Below are 23,275 nucleotides of genomic sequence, written 5' to 3'. Positions count from 1 at the left end.
AGCAAGTCTACATTGAACAACCTACTGGTTATGTGGTAAAAGGTAGTGAACATAAGGTTTAGAAACTTAAAAAGGCCTTATATGGTTTAAAGCAGGCACCACGAGCTTGATATAGTTGTATAGAAGATCACTTTGAGAAGGCAGGTTTCATTAAATGTCCATATGAGCACACTTTATTTATCAAATCTGGAGAATGAGGTAAAATATTGATAGTTTGCTTATATGTTGATGATCTGATTTTCACCGGCAATGATGAAGCTATGTTTTCTGATTTTAAAAATGCCATGATGGCTGATTTTGACATGACTGATTTAGGAAAGATGAAATATTTTCTTGGTATAGAAGTAGTGCACACAACTTCTGGTTTGTTCATTGGCCAAAAGAAATATGCTGAGGAAGTTTTGGAGAGGTTTCACATGGAGAATTGTAATCCAGTTGGAACTCCAACAGAACCAGGATTAAAGCTCTCAAGTGACCTTGATGGAGAGAGGATTGATAATACTTACTTCAAACAAATTGTTGGAAGTTTAATGTATTTGACAACCACTAGGTCTGATATTATGTATGTTGTGTGTTTCATTAGTAGGTACATGGAAAGTCCAACAGAGCTACATCTCAAAGTCGCAAAAAAGGTGTTTCATTACTTGAAAGGAACAACAGATTTTGGTATTTTCTATATGAAAAATGGAGGATCTGTTTTGACTGGTTTCACTGACAGCGATTATGCGGGTGATTTAGACGATAGGCGAAGTACATTTGGCCACGTGTTTATGATGGGATCAGCTGCTGTATCATGGGCATCAAAGAAGCAAAACATTGTTACTTTGTTCACAACCGAAGCAGAGTTCATAGTTGTGACAACTTCGGCATGTCAAGCAATTTGGTTAAGAAGACTTCTTGAAGAGCTGCATTTTTATCAGAATGGCAAACTGTGATTCATTGTGATAATAGTTCAACTATCAAACTGTCAAAAAATCCAGTTTTACACGGGCGAAGTAAACATATAGATGTCATGTATCATTTTCTTCGTGATCTTGTGACTGATAGAACCATAGATTTAGTTTATTGTCGAAGTGAAGAACAAGTGGCAGATATCATGACAAAGTCTCTAAAACTAGAAGCATTTGCAAAGCTATATGGGTTGCTTGGAGTTTGTTCAAGATCAATGTTAAACGGAATGATAGATAACATTCAGTTTAAGGGAGGGTGATAAGATTTTAATTGTTAGTTTCTTTAATAAAATCCTATTTATTAGGAAGGTCCGTTGCTTTTGTTATTTTTCTTAGGAGTATTCTTAGAAGTATGTTATTAGAAGTTGTAAACGTGGGATTAGTGATTTCCTATTTTCTAGTATTCTAATTGGTTGCTTTTGTATTTAATCATTTTTAAGTCAATATATTAGTTTTAACTTTGCAGCAAATATTTTCTTATACATCTGCAACATATACTTCAATAAACTTAAATTACTAACAAATTTATAATTTAGTCAAAACTATATAGTCTAATATTTGTTTTTGGTACATAGTATAATTAATTTCAGGTACAAAGTATATAGTAGTCTAATATGGTGTTAAAAGAAAAATCAATTTCTACAAAAAAAAAAAAAAGAAAAATTATTATAATTCTTTTTTTGTAAGAGAAAAATTATTATAATTCAAAATTAATTGAGAAATTTGGAAAACAATTCCACCCCAGGCCCCAGCACCATCTCTCTCTCTCTCTCTCTCTCCGATGAGCGGCAGCCTCCGTCTCTTCACCACCGCCGCTTTTGCCACCCCTCCGCTGCCGCTATTAAAAGACAACAAATTTTAGGTTCTTACTGCAGCACTCGTGCGTGCATTGCGATAACAAAAACCTCTGGAAAACAAAAAAAAGAACGTTTGTTGCCACTGGTATGTGCACATTTGTTGAAATGATACCATTTCTAACAATTTCATATTCAATGTATATTTCTATTTGTTCTTGTTGTGTTTCAAATTACTTTGTTGAGTTTGGATAATAACCAAAAATTAGGGGTGAATCATCTATTGTGATCAACCTTTTCATCATTATTAGGGTTCTTTACCTTCAATTTACTATTAATCATACCTTTTTATCATTAGGGATCTGTTTGATAAAAAATATCAGATAAGTTAATTTATGGTAGATGAACTTATTGTGGAAAACTTGTAAGCTATCTTTTTTTTTTTTTTTTGGTACAAGAAAACTTGTAAGCTATCTGTTAGCTTGTAACTAATAAACTAATCGATTGAATTTGTAGTGTTCGGAGATGACATAACTTATAATTATAAATATGAAATGACATAAAAAAAATATGTTTAATTAATATTTTATTTTTTTAATTAAGATAACATGGGTAAAATTGAGAGACAAAATGATAAGCTACAAGCTACAGGGGTAAAATAAAGTAGCTTATCAAAGGATGCTATAAGCTAGTAAAAGTATAATCTTGCGAGAATATGACGGTTACCAAATGAATCTTTTTTAGTTGTATGAGCTTATAAGCTAGCTTATTGTGTTTGCGACTCTAGGATTTTGGTCACAATTTGTTAAACACTAGCCAATACTGTTGATTTGTTGAACAAAATGTATGAAATAGTTTCTTGTGTTGCCTTACGAGTCTCATTTAAAGTAATTTGATTTTGATTTGCCGTTGTCAGTGTAGAATGTAGCACTGTAGGAGAAGTTTACTTGAATATCCAAAGAGCTATGAACTATACGGCGTCTACGATGTGGTCAAATTGGAAATGAGATGACAATCATGTATGACAATTGTTCCTGTCTCTCTAGAGGTAACCTTTGTGATTGCTTATTGGGTTATGATTTTTACCGGAATTTCTTTTCAGCATTTTATGGCTGTTATAGTTATCTGTTTATATACTTGCCCACGACATTTGATTTCCTTGACTATTTCCTTTTTCACTATTCTAAAATTTTTTCTTTTAGTAATTAGGATCTTAGGTGATGTTGGGTTCATTTGCTTATGCTTGAAATTTAAGTTTTTTCTGCTCTTTTTTGGCTGTTGTATTGCTACAGCGTTTTTTTATTTGTATTAGTGATTTCAAGAGATGCTGGCCCTTACTGTTGTTTTTTGTTTTTGTGTGTGGGACTATTATAAGCAACTTGTTAACAGAAATGGTAATATGGTCCATATTTTTTTGCTCCGGCAACACTAGTACTTATGCATTAGGTATTTTCAACTGAAACATGAGGTGATCAGATTTTTTAACATTTAATTAGCAGACATGACATTTATTAGCTAATTCGAAAAGCAAAACAAAATCAGGATCTTAATCCAAATTCATAAAATGAATCAGCAACCATGTAAAAGATAATTTGAGGCATGATCAATATCAATAAATATCAAAATTTTGAATGTCATTACTAGAATTCGATAATTTCACCCTAAACATAAACATAAAATCTAAATTAGATTTTTTAGTACCATTGTTATGGTGCCATCATTTTCAACTTCTAACTTAACACTCCATCCTGTCGGGATTTCGTCTCCATTAGGTGGACTTTCTTTTCTCTTAGGTGCCATATAAAATCAACAGACTTTTCCCCCGAAATAAAACTGTGAAAGGTCTCTTCCTCCTTTTACTTTCTTTGAAATATTTTTCAACCTAGGTTTGTGATAAGTAGACGATAGGGAAAAGGGAAAGACTGCAAATAAATAGGCACCTCATCCAAAGTCACATGTTCCCATTTTTGCACATGCAATCATCAACAATCGAATTATTTCCGAATTCATTTATGTTTTTTTTTTTCCTTCTGTGGGACTATTATAAACGATTTGCTAAAATAAATGGTAATATGTTCCATATTTTGGTAATGTATTGACCTAATTGGCTTCGGTTATTTATAAATCGTCAAAAATCGAATTATTGGCCTACGTTACATTTTCCTTAACATTCCTGGATTACGGACTAGATTCATTATAAAACTTCCTTCTAATGATTTATAAATGAATCTAGTCCGTAATCCAGGAATGTTAAGGAAAATGTAACGTAGGACAATAATTCGATTTTTGACGATTGCACGTGCAATAATGGGAACACGTGGCTTTGGATGAGGTGCCTATTTATTTGCAGTCTTTCCCCTTTCCCTACTGTCTACTTATCACATACCTAGGTTGGAAAATATTTCAAACAAAGTAGAAGGAAGAAGAGATCTTTCACAGTTTTATTTCGGAGGAAAAGTCTGTTGATTTTATATGGCACCTAAGAGAACAGAAAGTCCACCTAATGGAGAAGAAATCCCGACGGGATGGAGTGTTAAGTTAGAAGTTGAAAAGGATGGCACAATAACAACGGTACTGAAAAACCTAATTTAGATTTTTTGTTTATGTTTAGGGTGAAATTATTGAATTCTAGTAATGACATTCAAGATTTTGATATTTATTGATATTGATCATGCATCGAATTATCTTTTACATGGTTGCTGATTAATTTATGAATTCGGATTAAGCTGTTAATTTTGTTTTGCTTTTCGAATTAGCTAGTAAATGTCATGTCTGCTAATTAAATGTTGAAAAATCTGATCACCTCTTGTATCAATTGAAAACACCTGATGCATAAGGATTAGTGTTGTTGGAGAAAAAAAATTCCCATTTTGAATTTTTTAAAAATGTTCAGTGTTGTTATATAGTGGTAACGGGTTTGAACAAATTGCTATTGTCCCATGATACACTATTTAGTACAAAATGTCAAAAAGCGGTGCTATAGCAAGGTTGCATAGCGGAATTTGAACAAACCACTATTTTCTGCGATTTGCAATTGACAACACTGAAATGTGTGAAACAGAGTCAAAAGGGGACTAATTTCTTCTCATGTATTTTGTGAATGTCATCATAGATGCTGGAATGAAACTAGGCGACTGCCAACTGTTTCTATGGGTCTTTTTTCTTTGATAACAATGTTCATAATTGATTAATTCCCTGTCTTTGATGTTTGGTGTTATATATATTGATTAAAAGAAGGGAACGGAAATTTGCGGAGACGGGATTTGAACCGTGACCTCAAAGTTAAGAGCCTTACGAGCTACCAAGTTGCTCTACCCTGTTATAGAAGAATTGATAATTAATGGAAAACAAAGATTGAATGTGCCCCCCACCATATCTGTACAAATAGAATAAACCATTTATACAAAATGGTAAAGGGACCGTCCTATGATCGCCGATCATTAGAATGATATGTTCTAACGTTCAGTTTCATTCTGACTAAATTGTCCTAGATTGCCTCTATAGCGCTTGTCGTGTAGTCTTTCATTGTTTCCTTGTCACAATACCCTATTTTTTAATATAGATAATTCTGTGCTTCTAGCCTTAAACTACTGAATGCATTTCTTGCTTTAAAGGACCTTTCTCTGTTTTCCAATTTTTCATGTCTCAAGCACCACTGTGTCTGGCACATGTCTAAAGAGTGTCACATAGGGGCCAGTGTTGAAAACATGTGTGACATAATAGTGTATGTAAATATTAGATGTAATAGCCTAGTTAGAAAATGTGAAAGTAGCACAAGAAAGAAATATAGTGTATGAAAAGTCATTGTATTTGAGATAATGGTTTGAAATTATACATATCAGCAGACGTGAAATTCGTATTATGAATTATTGTTTATTAGTCTCATCATGGAAGTAAAATAGCATTTAGTTCTATGTGCCTACTAAATAGCATTGATCCATTATTCCTATAATCCATAATACTAGATACCGATAGATTCGCATTAAATTTTTTGAATCTTTTGTCTTCCCTTAATCACAAACGAGTAACGATATTTCAAAACTACATCCAATGATCCAATAATTAATGCTGACTTGCTTCATTTTATTTTGGGATAAAGATGATATTTTTGGAATTAGTGTACTCTTTGTTAATAGTAGTAATTCACAAATGACATTGGATGGTAATATTTGTTAATTATTTATCAACAACAAAGTTATCCTCTTGCAGAATTATAGTGGAAATATTTGAAGCAGCGATTCTATTTTATATCTCTAACATAGAGAGCAAATTAATACTATTAGTATTCATGTAGAAAGAATGAAATGAATATGTGAATACTCTCCAATGTATCTTTTTTCTATGAATGTCTATCAATGACTGTGTTGCTGTATTTTTCTGTTGTAGACTTATTATTGTCCTGATACTGGACAGGAGTTCTATACATATCCTAGTCTAATACGCTATGTTGATTATGCCAAGAAAAATAAGATTGGCATCTACGGACCGGTGAGTTGTATTTCATTTTTCCTGAATCATCACATCAACCGAATGTGTTGTTGTTCTTATCACGCCCGGGATTTGCCGTCAATTTTGTGAAAATTTCTTGCATTTTGGACATAATATTTTAAATGTGTTTCATGGAAGTGTCAAATGATTTTTTTGAATGCTTTATAAAGTTTCAATGTAGTTACTTTACTGCTGGAGTTGGAGAGTGTGACTCTTGAGAATTTGGATCTCCTGCACTCACCGCATAAATTCCACTGTAAAAAAAAGGGTCTTACATATTTTAGTTATGTAAATCCTCTTTTTTGTCTCTCTCCCACTAGTGACTAATGTGTCGTATATGACAACTACATTTTCTACTTCGAGTTTAATTTTCTCAGTTGGAGTCTGCAATTACCTTACCTTATGTTAGTCTATTATATCCTATGAAGCACGGACACAGACACCGGACACGACACTGACACAGATAATAATTTGAAAAATGATAAATCAATGTAATAGTAAGTGTCAGTGTCAGACACTGACATGTGTCCAACACCAGGACACGCATAGTCCGAGGAGTGTCCGTGCTTTATATATCTAGTTTTGAGCTAAGCTATGAACGACAACCGGGAACATTGATCTGATGTTTCTTTCTATTTGCAGGTATTTAAATCAATCAGAAAATGGGAAATCGATGCGCTGAAGAAACAAAATCCCATTGGTCATAGGAAGACAACAACTGCCTTGTCGATTCCTGGGAGACCGAGTCTACCAAACTCAGATTCATTAGCAGCAGACCAGGAACATTATGTTAGTATATTATATAATAGTCTATTAGATAATAGCCTATTATATCTGGTGTTGAGCTAAGCTATCAACGACAACCAGGAACGTTGATCTGATGTTTCTTTCTATTTGCAGTTTTTAAAATCAATCAGAAAACAGGAAATCGATGCGCTGAAGAAGCACAATCCCATTGGTCATAGGAAGACAACAGGTGCCTTGTCAATTCCTGGGAGGCCGCGTCTACCAAACTCAGATTCATTACCAGCAGACCATAGTAAATTTCTGAACAGAACTTTCAAAATTTATAATGTCTGCTTATGATTATAGGAGGCAGCTAAACCATAGGATTATACATAGGCTAATCAACTAGGAGTTTAATAATAAGGAACATTTAAGTTGCATAGTGGCCTACAAGGTTTTAAATAGTAGTTGTAGTAACGGTCACATCGCAATCTTTAATATTGCAGACAACCACAACAAATATGGTTAATGCAACTTCAATCGCGATCACAGCAACATCAAAAACTTTGATGTTGCTCATAGTCACGAACCATTTTTTAAAACCTTGGCGGCACACATCTATCATTATGTGCTTATTCGTAGTCAACAAGACAATTGATTCAGTATATGTTTCTTTCAGATGATGATTCTAAACCATCCAGCTCAGGTAAAAGTACTGATGAGGACGTTGAGGATTATGTGCCCGAGCAATATGCTGATGTCTCTACTAACATGGAAATTGATGAAGCGGATGAATTCCGTAACTCAAGAAGTAAAGAAATAATAAATAACTGATCAGTCATTCGCTGTTAAGTGTTTGTCATTATGTTCTTTACTCAGGATAAACTTTCATGTTTCCAGAGGATTTATCTCATATACTCTTTATTTCCCTGTCCTTGTTTTCAAATGAGAAAAATGGTCTCGACATTACTTTATATGATTATGATTATATCTATACATTCAGAATCATTTTGTTACCATTTTCTTGGGAGGATTTTTGATAAGCAAATTGTCGCGTGTTTGTTCTTAACATGTGACGCGACTTTCTAGCACAAGTTTTTAACAAGCCATTGATATGTGATATTTTCCAAATTATGTTTATTTCCCTCCTTTAAATTAAATAATACCCAATTAGAAGAGAAAATATGTACTATATTCTCCAAAGCGAAGTTATTATATATATATAAAAAAAAGTATTCTTATTTTGAAGATGATAAATAATATATATTTATATAAAAATGTGTACATATGATTTTATTCATCGGCTAGTTCATACACTATTCATATATTTTTTTAAGTAGCTTATTTTCTATTTTAGCTAAAATGATTCTTAAAATTCCAAAAAATATAATAATGCTGCTCTTAGGGTTGTCAATTTGCATCCGGTGGAGCGGATCCCCGTGGGGATTGCCCCGTTCGGAGCTTCGAAAACAAAGATTTTATCCCGTGGGGATGGGGATGGAGGCAAAAATCCCTCCACAGGCACTTCGGGGCGGGATATTATTATTATTATTATTATTATTATTATTATTATATATTAAATGTTGATTTTTTTTTTAAAAAAAGAAGTAACTTGAGGAGTCATCCATTATTTTCTCCACTGATTGTTCGCTAATTTCAAGCGTTCATTGCGTATTTGCGTTTTTCAAGTTCCAACTCTCAACCGTAGAAAAGTGGCTACTTTCTCCTAGACCTCAGAAGTAATTTTATTTATCTAATTTGGTTGGATATTTACCAATTACCAACAATTTTGAGATATTTTGGTTATGAATTTTTGTATGATTATGCATATTTTGCTATGGAAATATTTTGGCTGTTAGGTTTTGTATGATTATTAGTAGCCAAATGTTTTTGCAATGGTTTTTGGTTATGAATGTATTATGTGTTGTTTTTTATTTTTAAAAAAAGAAAGATGCAAAAGATTTATTTTTTAAAATAAGACAGAAAAAATAATGTCATACTACTGTCACAATTTGGCCGAAAAATATAAAAATTTTGTTAATATTTGATATTCGTGAATCTCCGCGGGAACCGTGAGGATCTGTGGGGATGAGAATGGAGACAAATATTGCCCCGTGGGGACGCGGATGGAGGCAAAATCTCCCCCGCATGCACTTTGGGGCGAGGAACGGGGAAGTTTCCCCCGCACATTCCCTGCCCCGTTGACATCCCTAGCAGCTCTGGACTAAATTAAACTAGTGCATTTTCTCTCTTGTAACCAAACAAAAAAAATTAAACTAGTGCATAAAATATTATGTTGAGCAAAATGTAGTTTACATCAAAAGGGATGAAAAACAAAACAGAACACTATGAGATCATCACACCAGAAAACACATTGATCAATTAAAATTCTAAAATGGACTTGGTAGATTTTGGATCTTGAAAATATGTAAATCCTTCATTCACTTCAATAATCTCTAGCTGATTGTTGCCATCCACCAATGATTTCATCATCAGCATTGTAACTCCGTTCAATATTTCTCTGCAACCAATAATGGATAGTATAGTATATTTGAGTAGGGGGGAAAATAGGCATAAAAACATTAACAAGTGTGTTTGATTTGTTAAAAAATTAGGAATTACACATAACAAATTTAATTATAATGTGTTTGATTTTAAAAGTGTTTTTAATATTGAACATGAGGGCCAAGGGACCAGACAAAAATTGAAATTCTTATCTTCCACTGAACTATGAGATAATTTTTTATCCTCTGCACAAGTTATTTAAAAATAGTAAAATAATCTTTTGTCTATCACTAAATATCGTACAGACAAAATTTGTTCAATACTTAAAAACTTTATCCTGTGTTGTTATATTATGTACTCTTTTGTGCGGACCTTAAAGAAAATTAAGATAAAAACAGATTCTATAACATTATTACCTCAGCAGTAAAAGTGAGAGCAACCTTAATCTCACCACAAAACTTTTGGTCCTTCACAATATTGTAGGTAGTCTCTGGAAGGCTACCCTCTTCAAGCACGGCATCTAAATGAATTCTACAGATAGAACAATGCATATTTAGTATGCCAAAATTGCAAATTTCTCCTTTGTGACCTCTGTAGTTTTTTTTAACCAAACACAAGACTAATTTCTATGAAACACAGACACAGACACGTCAACATGGATAATAATTTGAGAAAATGACATAATTCAATATGATGATATATGTTGGATCTCAATATGTGTCAGACACCAGAGCACACCTAATTCGAGGAATGTCAAAGCTATAGGTTACTAAAATCATATAATACTAACTAAACTACACGTGTCATCTAAATTGTTTTTACATCAGGCAAAGCAATTTTGATACTTCTCACCATCTTCTTTTTATTTAGGTAATAGGAAATATAAATTAAATAAAACTAAAAGATACAGCGTTTGGGGAACATTAGACCTGACTCAGTTACAACCCAAATGGGAATACATCGCAATCATACAAATCAGGTAGAACAACCCTAATCAATTCTAACAATACAAACACTCTTCATGAGTGCAACCCAGGAAACCTGCATACGTGCGTGAAACCAAGTTAAAAAAAAAATGAAGAGTGAGAGCAACAACACATATCAAGAAGGTTCAAACTTAGTGCCAACACGGTATCAGATCCAATTCAAAGACATGTGCATGAAATATGAAACAAAACATGTTCTATCTAGCAAACACAACCTTGCTCTATTAAATTCTAACCAATCTCAAATAAAATTTGAATGGAAAAGCAAGACCCATCAAAGCAAAATTTGCAAGTTAAAGAATTTAACTCACACTACTTCTCCAATATTATCATCATTAGTAAAGTTGTCCTTTTCCATTATCTTTAGATTGAGCTCAGAAGCACTGTCAGAAACAGTGAAAAGAAAAGTCTCATTCCATTGAGGGTTAGATCCAGCACCTAATATTTCCATAATACAATATTCAAATTAGTCACTAAAGAGAAAAATAATACAAACAAATAATCAAACTAATACTACTTATGTTTATGAAAATTTTACCTTCTTGCACACTACTCTTGTGCTCTTGTGACTTATAAGTAAGAATCACATAAGGATCTATGCTAGCTGCTCATTCAGAACAAAGATCAATATTTTAGAGAATCATCTTCGTCAATTTCAATAGTCAAATTGAAAATTCAACATTATTATAAAGATTGTCAGAATCGCGAGTTTGTTTTAGATTGAAAGAGGATAGAAAGATCACAAAGTCTAAAAATGCAACCCAAATTGAAGGATTCTACACATTTATTTTTGTTGAACCGAAATGGGATAACAAGATCGCAAAATCGTTGATCGCAACCAAAATCGAAGGATTCTAATCATATAATATTAAATATATTTTATAAAGTGCAACTACTCAAAATTTGAAATCTTACAACAAACATAAAACAACCGAGTTTCAAATCTTAAATATAAAACAATCAATTCAAAAAGCTTAAACATAAACGACCAAAAGAAACACCCAAAATCATCACCAAAAAACACAGAATAGGTAGAAACCTATTGGAATCGCAAGATTTTACTGGGATTTTGCGATTCGATGTGATTTCACATGGATTTTGCATAACTTAGGATTCTATTCAAGATTCAGATCGGTAAGACAGATCAAAATTGCAAAATCCTAGGAGTTTACGATTCTACTCGCGATTATAACAACAATGATTATTATATTATCATAGTTATACTCCTAGGAGTAACAATGGTTACTATTAGCAAATAAATTAACAAAAATAAAATAAAAAATAGATTCATTTAACAAATTTTATGAACAACAAATATATAGATCGACCAGACCAACTTAACATGAATAATTTCTCTAGATCAATAATCAAATCATGATGAACTTTAATGTAAACAAAAATTGAAAGTCAAACTTTTAGATCCATTGTTTCATATATGTAGAAATTTCAATAAAAAAGTGCATAGTATTAATAACTTACAGAGAAAATCATTGTCCTCAAGGCCTTTGGCACTGATCAAAACAACTTCAAGTGTTCCACGAGGCATCTTTCTTTGATTTTGGAATACAAATCTCACAAATTCTAAATTGTAAAGAACTTTTTTTCTTTATTTATGGATGCTTCTAATATATTTCTTCTTAAAGGTTTAGTGTACCAGAAAATGCCCGAATCAGTATATAGTATTAAATTGAATTGGATTTTTCCTGGATCCAACTTGTACAGTTGTACCTTTTTAAATGTTTTGAGTCCCTTTATAGAAATTTTTTAAAATTATAGTAAACAAAATATTTAATTTGTGTCATTATTGTTCGAAACACTATTGAATATTGAAGGTAAAATCGACACCTATATTGATTGAAATTCAAACATTGATCTGCATGAGATACTGACCTATTCTGTTGGACTCAACCACTATTAGATGTTATACACACGTATTTCAATTCATTCCAACATCTTATATCTTATATAAGAATAAAAATTATTTGATTGGTGCAAATTAATCTACACCGATCATTGTATTCTTAGAGTAGAAATTAGAAAACTTTTTACTCCCACCGTTCTATAATAAATAGTGATATTGGTCCCGTGAGCTTAACTCAGTTGGTAGAGACATTGTACTATATGTGCAGGAACTCGGGTTCGAACCCAGGACACTCTACTTATTCACATTTAAGGTGGATTTTCTAGCCACTAGACTACTTGAAAAAAAATAATGAGTGATCTTGTCAAAAAAAATTTGTCTCATTTTTTATGTTTAAGGCAATATCAATTACTTGTTTTTCAATTCTGCTATTTAATTAATTTTACTTTCACCATTCTCAAGTCAATATATTGTATTTCATTACGTATTTATAATAATGATGTCATTGTGTCAATACATGATGAAAAATACAATAGTAAAAATAGCACCCACCGGACCACCTAATCTGATTTGAGAGATCAGTTCTGGTATAAAGTGGTTTCAGCTCATTCCTAATTGCAGTTACGAGAGATCAAACTGTGGTCCTTTCTATCAAGTTCAGCGTCAGTTACCATTGGACCAACTAACGATTGGTAAATGAATCATTAAAACTACGAAAATGTTTATGCTACTTTAAAAAGACAAGCTACCTTCCTACTGCCAAATTTTTACAAATAATTACAAATCTCATGCATATGCAAATTATTATAAATAATGCAGCATGTGTTTTTGGTAATTACTTACCATATCTAGGTGGCAGGTTCCTTGTAACAATCATTACATTCATTGAATCATTACATTCATTGATATAAGGTTTTGAGAGCATCTCCAATGGTGATATTACATTGGGTATCATATATTACTAACAAGTGATCCATACAATGTCATATAATATTTATGTAACATATACATATTTTACTCCAATGGTGATAGCACTTTTTGAGTATCATAGATTAATGACAAACGTTAATGTTTTGACATACATGGAAGCTATTAAATTGGATTTATATACCAAAAATAAAAATAATAATAACATTAAATTGATGATACGATACCTTATTTAAGGTACCGGTATCATCAATTTTGATACCCTCTGTGCCACGTCATAGAACTCCAATGATAAAAAAGTTAAGGTTCCGTATCATTAGTCTATGAAACTCTCTTAGATACTCTTATTGGAGATGCTCTGAAAAGAGGGAAACCAAAACTAAAGTATGGGGACTGTTTTTTCTTTTTCTTGATAGGCAAAGAGTATGGGCTGTTTTATTTCTCTATTAAAAAACTACTTTTGGTTTCCAAAAAAGGACTCTGGGTTCTTAAAAATTAAAAAAGAAAAAAAATTAATTGATTCATTTATTTTATTGAACCATTTAATAAAACTATTTAATTTTTCTCTTTTCTTTGTTTTTAAAACTGAAAATGCAAACCACGATATTGGGCTCAAAACGATGTGGCAAAATGTCTCAAAGCTTACTACAATGATACATCATGGCTTTGACATCTTCGATTTGGGCACTTAAATTTTGGAGGCTTAAGTTTTACGTCAGAAAAACAAAATATGGTGAGAGGGCTACCATTAATCAACCATCCAGATCAACTGTGTGAAGGAATCTTACTCGGAAAGCAATTCAGGGCAAGTTTTCCAAAGGAGTCATGCTCAAGAGCCAAGAAGCCGCTCCAACTTATACATGCTGACGTCTATGAGCCAATCATGTCAAGCTCACAAGGTAAAAACAACTATTAATTTTCTCCTTTTCATTGATGGTTTTTCAAGAAAAACATGGGTCCACGAAGTCTTCAATACCTTTAAGAAGTTCAAAGTTGTTGTTGAGAAAGAAAGCAGCCGAGAAATAAAAGCCATGCGAATGGATCGAGGAGGCAAATTCACTTCTAAAGAGTTCCTGGAGTTCTATGAAGAGAATGAAATCAAACGTCCATTGACAGTTCCAAAATCCCCTAACAGAATGATGTGGCCGAAAGGAAGAATAGAACAATTTTTTATATGTCCCGAAGCATGCTAAAAAGTAAGAAAATGCCGAAATAATTTTGGGCATAAGCTTGACATGTGCAGTCTATCTATCCAATCGGTCTCCAACAAGAAGTGTGTGGGAAAAGACACCACAAGTATGGAGTGGAAGAAAGTCTGGTATCTCACACTTATAGGTTTTGGGAAGTGTAGCCAATTTTCACATTCCATACCAGAAAAAAGTCAAACTTGATGACAAGAGTGAAAAATTCATCTTCGTAAATTATATCCAAAGCTCAAAGGGCTACAAGTTGTACAACCCAAACAACAACAACAACAAGATTATATGTAATTGAGATAAGTATGTTGAACTCTCTCTTAATTAGAAGCATGTAAGTCTCTCTTGAATCATGTAGAATTCCCTTGAAAGCTTAAATAGGTAATAATTTTGACTTCTCACAAATATTTTATCCTCCTCAATTTCTCCAAAAACCACACTATAACCTTCTCTTTTTTAATAGGTGACTGCTTCACATGAAGGAAATTTTATGAAGCACATTTACATACAAGACATATGGACACCAAATACAATATGAATAATATCGATAATTTGATAAAATAATATAATTCAATACAATTATATATATATATATATATATATATATATATATATATATATATATATATATATATATATATATATATATATATATATATATATATATATATATATATATAGAGAGAGAGAGAGAGAGAGAGAGAGAGACATGCCTGAAAAGAGTAAAGGAAAATAACTCATTTTGATACTAGTGATGTTTTGGATATCTTTTGGTGTATGAAATATATTTGAAATGTATTTAATTTTTCAAAATCAATTTCATTCAACATCCAATTTATATAAAAGAAAAACGTTTACGGTCTCACACAAATAACTCAGTTGATAGCTATTAAGAATACTACTATTAAAGAAGTCTCAGTTTGAACTTCAAATTTTTCACTACTCCATACCTGTGGTGTATGAGTTTATACTAGACTATTAGAGGAGAAAAAAAAAAAACGCAATTGCACAGTTTCACCAAATATAACTCTCTTCATTCATCCTTGTAATTTCTAGTTGATTCCATTGCTCTTATTCTCATGCACCTGCCTCTCCTCGTACCTGAGCCTTAAGATGTTAATTTAAAATGGGACAGAAAAAAAAAATCTACAATTAAGAAACATTAAAATTCAAAAGTTTTAGGTCAGTGGATCATAACAATGCCCGAACAATTTTGCCAACTCTATTTTTTAAAAAATATACGATATTATTATAATCATAATTCAAAAGTTTAATGAAATACATTTACAATATAAAATAGTTTTACACCATAATTTAATAAGAGTTCATATGTCGTCATATAAGCCAACACTATTATTATTTTTTGAAAAAATAACTATCAAAATGTCAATTATTATTGAACATTAGTGTAAAACTCATTTATACCGATAATGCATGTCTTGTACTTCCTTCGATTCTTTTTATAACAAACAACTCAATTATATTATTTATTAAATAATATGAATGTATTTAGTTTATAATATAGACCAAATATATCGATTATTCAATAAACCTACGATAATGCATGTCCTCTTGTACTTCCTTCGATTCTTTTTATAACAAACAACTCATTTTTTATTTATTAAATAATATGAATGTATTTAGTTTATAATATAGACGAAATACATCGGTTATTCAATAAACTTAAAAAATCAATTGTTTCTTATAAAATAAACCACAAGATAACTACTAACTTTGTCCATTTAAAACTTTTGTCATTGAAAGAAGGATTTAAATTGGTACTACTATTTATACCAAAAAAAAATTGGTACTATGTACCAATTAAGATGTGAATACATGATGTCTTGGTACTACTAAGGCCTCATTTCCTAGAAACCAAAGGTAAAAGAAAAAAAAAATAATAGTCATATCGATTTCATTAAAAACAGTTTACCATTGAATCAAAAACACCTGCCACTGATTTACCAAGCTCTTTCTCTTATCATTGGAGCTGAAAAATAGGACCCCTATGTTAATTAACACATGTTCCTAATTAACAACTCTTAATTTTTGTATAAAAAATCCTAATAATTTCATGCCAATAAAAAGTGGTGCAACTGCTGGTATGCAACAGTACAAACAAAACATAAAAAATGGTTCTGGCTATGGCAGATTCAATGAGTAATTTTTTTACTCGATCCAATGGGTCTCCAAAACCTTTTTTTTTAAAGATTATTAGTATATAAAAAAAAAACTTTCTTATGATGTAACACTAGGATAAAATCAAAGTCTTTAGATTAAATAGAATCAACGGTTTAAATTTGATGTCAATTTCTAGCAAAACCTCTTACTTTCCACTCAACCCATGGAACCTTAATAAATCATGTATGTTTAAAAAAAAAAATCGTAAATCATGTGCAATCTTAAACAAATGAATGGAGGGACCCAAATCACACTATAAGTTCACAATCCACTTTAATCAAAATTACTGATTTTTTTCGATCTTACTGATTTTCTTTCCACAAAAATTCAACTACTATGGCGACAAAACCTTCTCTCTCCACCACCACCACCACCACCACCACCACCGCCGCCGTGCCGGAAATATCAAAGGATATGGACCCAAAACACGTTGCTGAAACTCAATTATTTGTTAAGCTTATGAGTATTGGTGTTCCCGTTCCTGAAAACTGCAACACCAATGGCTACTTCGATTCTTTCCTTCGTAATTTCATCAAAGTTGATCAAATTCAACGTGGTCGAATCTCTTGTACCATTGTCGCCAAACCACCTATCTGTGTAACGGAAACTTTCTCTTCTTTCTTCATTTTTACTTTACTTTATGTGGCAAAAAATCTCTTAACTGTTTAGTAATTTTCAACTTTTTGATTTGTGAATTTGTTGATCAATGTTGAGCTAATTGTGTTCTTTTTGTATGTTGAACTGTTTTTTTTTTATCAATGTTTAGTAATTAGGATCCAATTTCAAATTTGAGTCTTCTAATTGAAGACATGATATTGTCACTGAAACATAAACTAGTATGAAGCACCAACACAGACACCAAAAAGACATGGACATGGAACATGACACTAATAATTTGAGAGAATGACATAATTCAATGTAATTATACGTGTAGGTGTGTCAGACACCGGCTCATGTCTAACACTGGGACATGCCTAATGTGAGGAGTGTGATAATAATTTAAGAACATGGAAATGATTGAATGTAATCACATGTGTCGGTGTCGGACAATAGACTATTAGACATGCCTACAAAATAAAGTGTATAGGTTGGGAATCTATCTTACAATTTGTTCATCGATTTTAAATTGTGATAAGTTTGATATGGGGTCTCGGCTAGGTTGGACATAGAAGTTTGACAAAAATGGATTTCCTGCAATTAGGATAACCGTACATTCACGCAGTCAATGCATTGGCGTCTGTTGGAGTCAAATCCGATAGTTCACAAAATATGCATGTTTTGATTTACTTTTTTGAAAATCCAAAATACCTATTTTTGATCCTATAGTCACTGATATGCTGACTGCGTGAATTGAGGTCATCCTGACTTCAGAGTATCTTGATACGAGTTTGACAACCTTGTATACTTTACTATAAAGTATAAACTCGTCAGATTCTGTCAGCTCAGTTAGGTCAACCGGGACTTCAGTGCTTCCAGCTTAGTCAAATGAATTTATCACTTCTCTGGGTTCGAAGTTAAAAATTTGACTGAAAATAGAGGGTATATAAACAAACAAATGAATTTATCACTTCTCTATTGTGTTTAGAGACGGGAGTTTTCTCACTTTTCTCTGTTGGAATTTCAGAATGGCTATGGAACACTGCATGGAGGGGCTGTTGGGTCCTTGGTTGAGGTTCTGACAACTGCTTGTGCTAGAACTGTAGTTGCCGAGGACAAGGAACTTTTTCTTGGGGAAATAAGCATTTCTTACCTCTCTGGCACTCCAATAAATGTAAGTTCTTGTTTTCAGTGGTGATTCTTTGCATTGATGTCCATGGCAATATTTGCTTTTAATTCAAATCAGTAGATGTTAGATAAAAATGGCATGGAGCCTTTAGAATGGTTTATTATGCTGTCCGAGCAAATGTAATGATTTATCCTCAGTTGCATCTTGAAACAGCACGCAAAGCTGAGGGCATCAAAAAGTTGAATACAATATGAGTGAAAGGATCTTCTGCAATATGATTTAATGAAACAATAGCAAATTACAAGTATTATGGACTAAATCCATTTGAAGATATAGAAAAGATAACTAGTACACAAAGTCTAGAAATAGAAGGAACGGAAAATTTCAGGAGGGAGAGAGTATAGAGTTTCCACAATTTCTTTTATGCCTCTCACATCATTCATCGTTTCTCTTTATAGAAATTTTCTGTTAGTAATATCCCCTTAATTATTGATCAAGTGACACATGTCCATTTTCACTAACCAATTTGTTGACTCCGCTTTGATGACTTGGCTTTTTCTCTATTGGTATCATAACATTATCACCCCCATTATAAATCAACGTTGTCCTCAAGGTTGAAGCTAAGGCAAAACTGTTGGGGACTAATAATATCTACCCAAGTGACCTTCAAGTCAAGTGGATCTTCCCAGCGGAATAAGAATACGTCCTCCTGGATCCCATTGTTTGAATTGTAAGGACCACTTGTTATGGAAATACTAATTGAGGGACTGGTTGAGACAGAAAGTTTTCACTTGGTTGTAAGGATCGTTTAATATTGAAAAAAAATAGCAAAGAACACTCAAATCATTCACATGATTGGAAATAGTAGTTTAGTCCAACCATAAAAGTAAATTTTTTTGCAGGAAGAGTAGCATAATTCTGTTTCCACTAAATGTATATGAGTAGTTGGACTGATGTGCCAATTCTTGAGAAGCCTGAGCAACCAAGAGAATTTCCTGCTAGATATATGTCCCATTATTGCTTCTACACATTTAACTTGAGGTCTGTGGCACCTTCAGCTCATAAAAACCAATCTTGAGTGAAATCCTTCAAGTTTTCCTAAGCCACCATTGCAAGACAATTGAACTGACCCATGCCATTCTATTTGTCAAATTTATAGGCAGTGTAATGCTTACAACTTGAACCTTTAAAACTAATAGCCTTAACACTACCTATAGTGGTCACTTGTTCTAGGCCATAAACATACTGCAGAACATATATAAACACCAACCAAGGGTGCTCTATTGGGGTGCCTTGTAGACGATCCCTCCTTGGGTGACAATGACACATTCAAAATAGGACTCCAGATTAGAAATCCTATCAAGTCCTCATTATACAGGGTATTAGCCGTGGTTGACAAAGGCTTCCGTATCTTATTCTCCAGAATTGCATTAAATCTTGTAATTGATGTTATAGTGCTTGGCAACTAGTGACACATGTACCCCCTGCTAACAAAAAGTGTTGGCGGTACTGGCAACATGTTGATGGCTGGTGTACACAACTGATAGATTTTGCGAGACGTTTTAATAATGGGAGATGTGAAGGGAAACTCAATTGGGTGTCCTAAGGTCTCTATGGGTGATTTCATAACACCAGTGGAAGAGCCCTATGAAAGTATTGTGGTTGCAGATTTAATTTAGCTTCAATTCAGGCCTATACTCTGGAACCAGAGCCGTCGTAATACGCCAGTTTTGGCCATTGAGCATTATACTCTGCTGTCTGCTTCTAGTTTTTGCCCAATGAGCTCCTACCGCGATAACCTATGCACTCTTCCATGGTCAAAATGAAAGCACCAATGTAAGGGTTCTGATTAATTGCAGTAAATAAGTTGACTACATGAGTGAAAGGACTTCTGCAATTTGATTTATTGAAACAGTAGCAAATTACTAGTATTATTGAATCAATCCATTTGAAGAAATAGAAAAGATAACTAGTACATAAGGTCTAGAAATAGAAGGAAGGGATAATTTCAGGAGGGAGAGAGTATATAGTTTCCACAATTTCTTTCATGCCTCTTACATCATTCATTCAATCTTTCTCTTTATAACAATTTTCTGTTAGCTATATCCCCTTAATTATTGGATCAAGTGACAAATGTCCATTTTCACTAACCAATTTGTTGACTCCGCTTTGCTGACTGGGCTTTTTCTCTATTGGAATCATAAGTTCATAACACTACATCAGTTGCTTAATGCTTACTATACGGGTTTTAAATAGAGGTCTGCAACTGTGATCTAGGCAGTGGCATAACGATTTTCGATGTTTCCGGAACCACAATGCAATCGCGTTGATGCCGCATGGCCGAATTTGACCATGATTCTCTGCAAATCAAAGATCACGATGCGACTCCAACTTTATAATTTGGTTTAGTGTGATTAGGACCACCAACCTTATAATAGTATGGCTGCGTCTGCGTCCACGTCCACGTCCACATAAGATTGTGATTGGTGAATTATACTTTCGGTTTTTCGGTTTCTATGAAAGGACTTAAACAATCAACTGATAAGTACAAGAAAGAATGCATTTTGTACTCCTAGAATGTTATTGATGGCTCCATAATTTAGTATTCGCTAAATATGTAATATTGCTGATTAAGTCTGCGTTGACATTTGCTAGATGGCGCTCATACACCTCTTAATTGCGCATGTTGGTATGGTGCATAATGCAATTTAGAGCATCAAACTATCATAACCCATTAAATAAAACATGTTTAGATTTTCATTTTATATATAAAAAAGCATTTCAATAAGATGATGCTCTGAATTTGTTTGAAATCAACTCCTAGATTTTTTATTGTTCATTATCCAATACCACTTGTACTTTATAGCATCCAAATCAATATATATAAATACCTCTTGGAAATAATGCTAAAGTGACATCCCTATTGCTAACTGGGAAGTCTAATAGACTCTAATATGTCATTTTTATGTTCATGTCCACTCTTGATTTTTGAACTTGTATAATGGAATTTACACTATATGCATATGCAGGAGGAAGTGATAGCTAATGCTTCTGTGGTGAAGAGTGGAAGAAATTTGACTGTAGTTGCACTTGAATTTAAGCTGAAGAAAACTGGGAATTTGCTTTATCTTACTCATGCTACCTTCTATAACATGCCAGTTTCCAGCTTATGATAATTTAGCTTTCTGGTGGTGGTTCTGTAATTCCATTTGATGTATGTAATAATAAAATACTTCAAATTAGTTTGGCTGATTCTAATCATAAATACATGTATAGTGTTGTTATCCTTTTTATGCCCATTGCCATATCCATTGTGATGATAAAACAATTTAGGGTTAAATGTTTAGTTCCTACAAAATCACTACAAAATCATCACGTTCTTTCAAGTTTAGTCCCTATTAAATTTAATAGTAATTTTAGTCCTCTATAAATATTGCAGCAGTTTGTAAGAATAATCTCTATTTTGAAAACTTTTTACAAAAAATGATACTTTTAGTCACTCAAAATAGTCCCTAACAAATGCAAATAGGGACTAAAGTGAATAAATTTTTTTGAGGGACTAAACTTAAAAAGTTCTTAATTTTGTAGGGACTACAAATATATTTAAGCCAAAACTTTATGTATCGATATTGTCAACAGTTTAAGGGTAAAATATGTTTTTAGTCTCCACTTTTATGGCAAATTTTGATTTTCGTCCCTGTAAAATAAAATCACTTGTTTTCATCCCTATAAAAAAATTTCTTTTGTTTTTAGTCCCTAATGGGCATTTTTTTGACATTTTTTAAACATAATATGGACTTATAAACAACTTGATATATAGACATAATATAGACCATTTTAAACATAAGAATGTCAAAATTTTGACATTAGGTTAAACTTGTTTTCATCCCTGTAAAAAGTAATGTAAAGAATAATTATAATGAGCAGTTTGTATTGAGTAGAACAAATAAAAAACTTGCACATAACTGCCGGAACATTTGATATGTAGGGGTACAATTTACCAATGAAATGATGAAAGCAATGACCAGAGAAGAAGAGAGAATGTTGAAAGAAACCATTGAAAGTGTCAAGAATTCGAGGGTGAAGTTGGAAAACATTTGGTCTATGATTGAGGTGTTATGTCATGAGTTTTTTGGTCAAAATGTGACCGTAGATGGTCAATCAGAAATAGGATAAATATGAAGGATCAAAATTGCATAATTTTTTTTTTATAAGCAAATATTGAATTATAAGGAGTACAAGGAGTACCCAACCCTTACAATTCTTAAATCAACCATTACATGCTAATAATGCAATTTAAAGGATCCTTACACCAATCTGAAAAAACACAAGAAGACTTACTAGCTATTTTACCTATAAACCAAAACCATGAAATATAAATAATCTTGTCTTCTAAGGCTTTCCAATTAATAGCTTCTCCTCTAAAAACCACATTGTTACGCGCACGCCATATACACCAAGTGGTGGCCAACCAAATAACGTGACGAGCTTTTTCATATTTCTTATTTTTCAATAAAGCTCCAAAAGAGGAAAAATGTTTCCACCCGTCATCAAAAGAGATGAAATCCACATTCATCCATTTAAAAATCCGCTTCCACAACTTTTGAGAAAAAGAGCAATTAAAGAGCACATGAGATAATTCCTCTTGTTCTTCAAAACAAAAAATGCAACATAGCTCATGCGGATTAACAAGGATAGATTTTCTTGCCAAGGCCATTCGAGTCGGAAGTCTTGATAATAATAACCTTCATCCAAAAATGCTTACTTTGGATGAAACATCATTTAACCATAATTGTTGTAAAGCTTTCACTACATTTTCATCAATAGCCACAACAACTTCGCGAGAGTGAAGGAACTCGTAAGTCGAATTCACCGAAAAAATACCTGATTGAGTAAGCTCCCGTCGTCTGTTATCTGTGTCATTGCTCACATTAG

The 23,275-nt window shown here is 32.7% G+C and overlaps 4 protein-coding genes across 7 annotated transcripts; 3 read left to right on the top strand and 1 right to left on the bottom strand.

Annotated features, from left to right (window-relative positions):
- The first annotated feature begins 287 nt into the window (after window positions 1–287).
- On the top strand, window positions 288–1,210 carry LOC123896195 (uncharacterized mitochondrial protein AtMg00810-like). The gene is made up of 2 exons (XM_045946614.1): window positions 288–931; window positions 1,048–1,210. The coding sequence occupies exons 1-2, from the start codon at window positions 288–290 to the stop codon at window positions 1,208–1,210; spliced, it is 807 nt and encodes a 268-aa protein (XP_045802570.1).
- A 466-nt stretch (window positions 1,211–1,676) lies between these two features.
- Window positions 1,677–7,977, top strand: LOC123894340. Of its 4 annotated transcripts, none has more exons than XM_045944308.1 (6): window positions 1,678–1,892; window positions 2,666–2,792; window positions 6,158–6,232; window positions 6,875–7,021; window positions 7,133–7,271; window positions 7,638–7,977. In XM_045944308.1, the coding sequence occupies exons 2-6, from the start codon at window positions 2,766–2,768 to the stop codon at window positions 7,790–7,792; spliced, it is 543 nt and encodes a 180-aa protein (XP_045800264.1). In that variant the 5' UTR covers window positions 1,678–1,892; window positions 2,666–2,765; the 3' UTR covers window positions 7,793–7,977. The 4 variants fall into 4 exon arrangements, with proteins under 4 accessions (XP_045800266.1, XP_045800264.1, XP_045800263.1 ...); XM_045944307.1 differs by having other exon boundaries at window positions 6,131–6,232; XM_045944306.1 differs by having other exon boundaries at window positions 2,661–2,792; window positions 6,131–6,232.
- A 1,252-nt stretch (window positions 7,978–9,229) lies between these two features.
- Window positions 9,230–12,371, bottom strand: LOC123894339 (elicitor-responsive protein 3). The gene is made up of 5 exons (XM_045944305.1): window positions 11,929–12,371; window positions 10,988–11,053; window positions 10,761–10,887; window positions 9,880–9,994; window positions 9,230–9,479 (listed from the first exon to the last, which is right to left on the bottom strand). The coding sequence occupies exons 1-5, from the start codon at window positions 11,993–11,995 to the stop codon at window positions 9,405–9,407; spliced, it is 450 nt and encodes a 149-aa protein (XP_045800261.1). The 5' UTR covers window positions 11,996–12,371; the 3' UTR covers window positions 9,230–9,404.
- A 4,421-nt stretch (window positions 12,372–16,792) lies between these two features.
- Window positions 16,793–21,631, top strand: LOC123894337. The gene is made up of 3 exons (XM_045944304.1): window positions 16,793–17,211; window positions 18,239–18,385; window positions 21,370–21,631. The coding sequence occupies exons 1-3, from the start codon at window positions 16,951–16,953 to the stop codon at window positions 21,511–21,513; spliced, it is 552 nt and encodes a 183-aa protein (XP_045800260.1). The 5' UTR covers window positions 16,793–16,950; the 3' UTR covers window positions 21,514–21,631.
- The last annotated feature ends 1,644 nt before the right edge of the window (window positions 21,632–23,275 follow it).

The sequence above is a fragment of the Trifolium pratense genome, linkage group LG7 (genome assembly GCF_020283565.1).
Source record: "Trifolium pratense cultivar HEN17-A07 linkage group LG7, ARS_RC_1.1, whole genome shotgun sequence".
Lineage (NCBI taxonomy): Eukaryota > Viridiplantae > Streptophyta > Magnoliopsida > Fabales > Fabaceae > Trifolium > Trifolium pratense.
Note: the sequence above shows the minus strand (reverse complement) of the source record. Positions and strands in the feature narration are given on the sequence as shown.

Coding starts and splice junctions, on each gene's coding strand:
- LOC123896195 (XM_045946614.1), top strand. CDS start 288: ATGGCTGATTTTGACATGACTGATTTAGGAAAGATGAAATATTTTCTT. Junction 932..1,047: donor TTTTATCAGAATGGCAAACT/GTGATTCATTGT, acceptor TGTGACTGATAG/AACCATAGATTTAGTTTATT.
- LOC123894340 (XM_045944307.1), top strand. CDS start 2,766: ATGACAATTGTTCCTGTCTCTCTAGAG. Junction 6,233..6,874: donor AGATTGGCATCTACGGACCG/GTGAGTTGTATT, acceptor TTCTATTTGCAG/GTATTTAAATCAATCAGAAA. Junction 7,272..7,637: donor TTCATTACCAGCAGACCATA/GTAAATTTCTGA, acceptor TGTTTCTTTCAG/ATGATGATTCTAAACCATCC.
- LOC123894339 (XM_045944305.1), bottom strand. CDS start 11,995: ATGCCTCGTGGAACACTTGAAGTTGTTTTGATCAGTGCCAAAGGCCTT. Junction 10,888..10,987: donor CAAGAGTAGTGTGCAAGAAG/GTAAAATTTTCA, acceptor TGGAAATATTAG/GTGCTGGATCTAACCCTCAA. Junction 9,480..9,879: donor CTCTCACTTTTACTGCTGAG/GTAATAATGTTA, acceptor TATTGGTTGCAG/AGAAATATTGAACGGAGTTA.
- LOC123894337 (XM_045944304.1), top strand. CDS start 16,951: ATGGCGACAAAACCTTCTCTCTCCACCACCACCACCACCACCACCACC. Junction 17,212..18,238: donor TCGCCAAACCACCTATCTGT/GTAACGGAAACT, acceptor TTGGAATTTCAG/AATGGCTATGGAACACTGCA. Junction 18,386..21,369: donor TCTCTGGCACTCCAATAAAT/GTAAGTTCTTGT, acceptor ATGCATATGCAG/GAGGAAGTGATAGCTAATGC.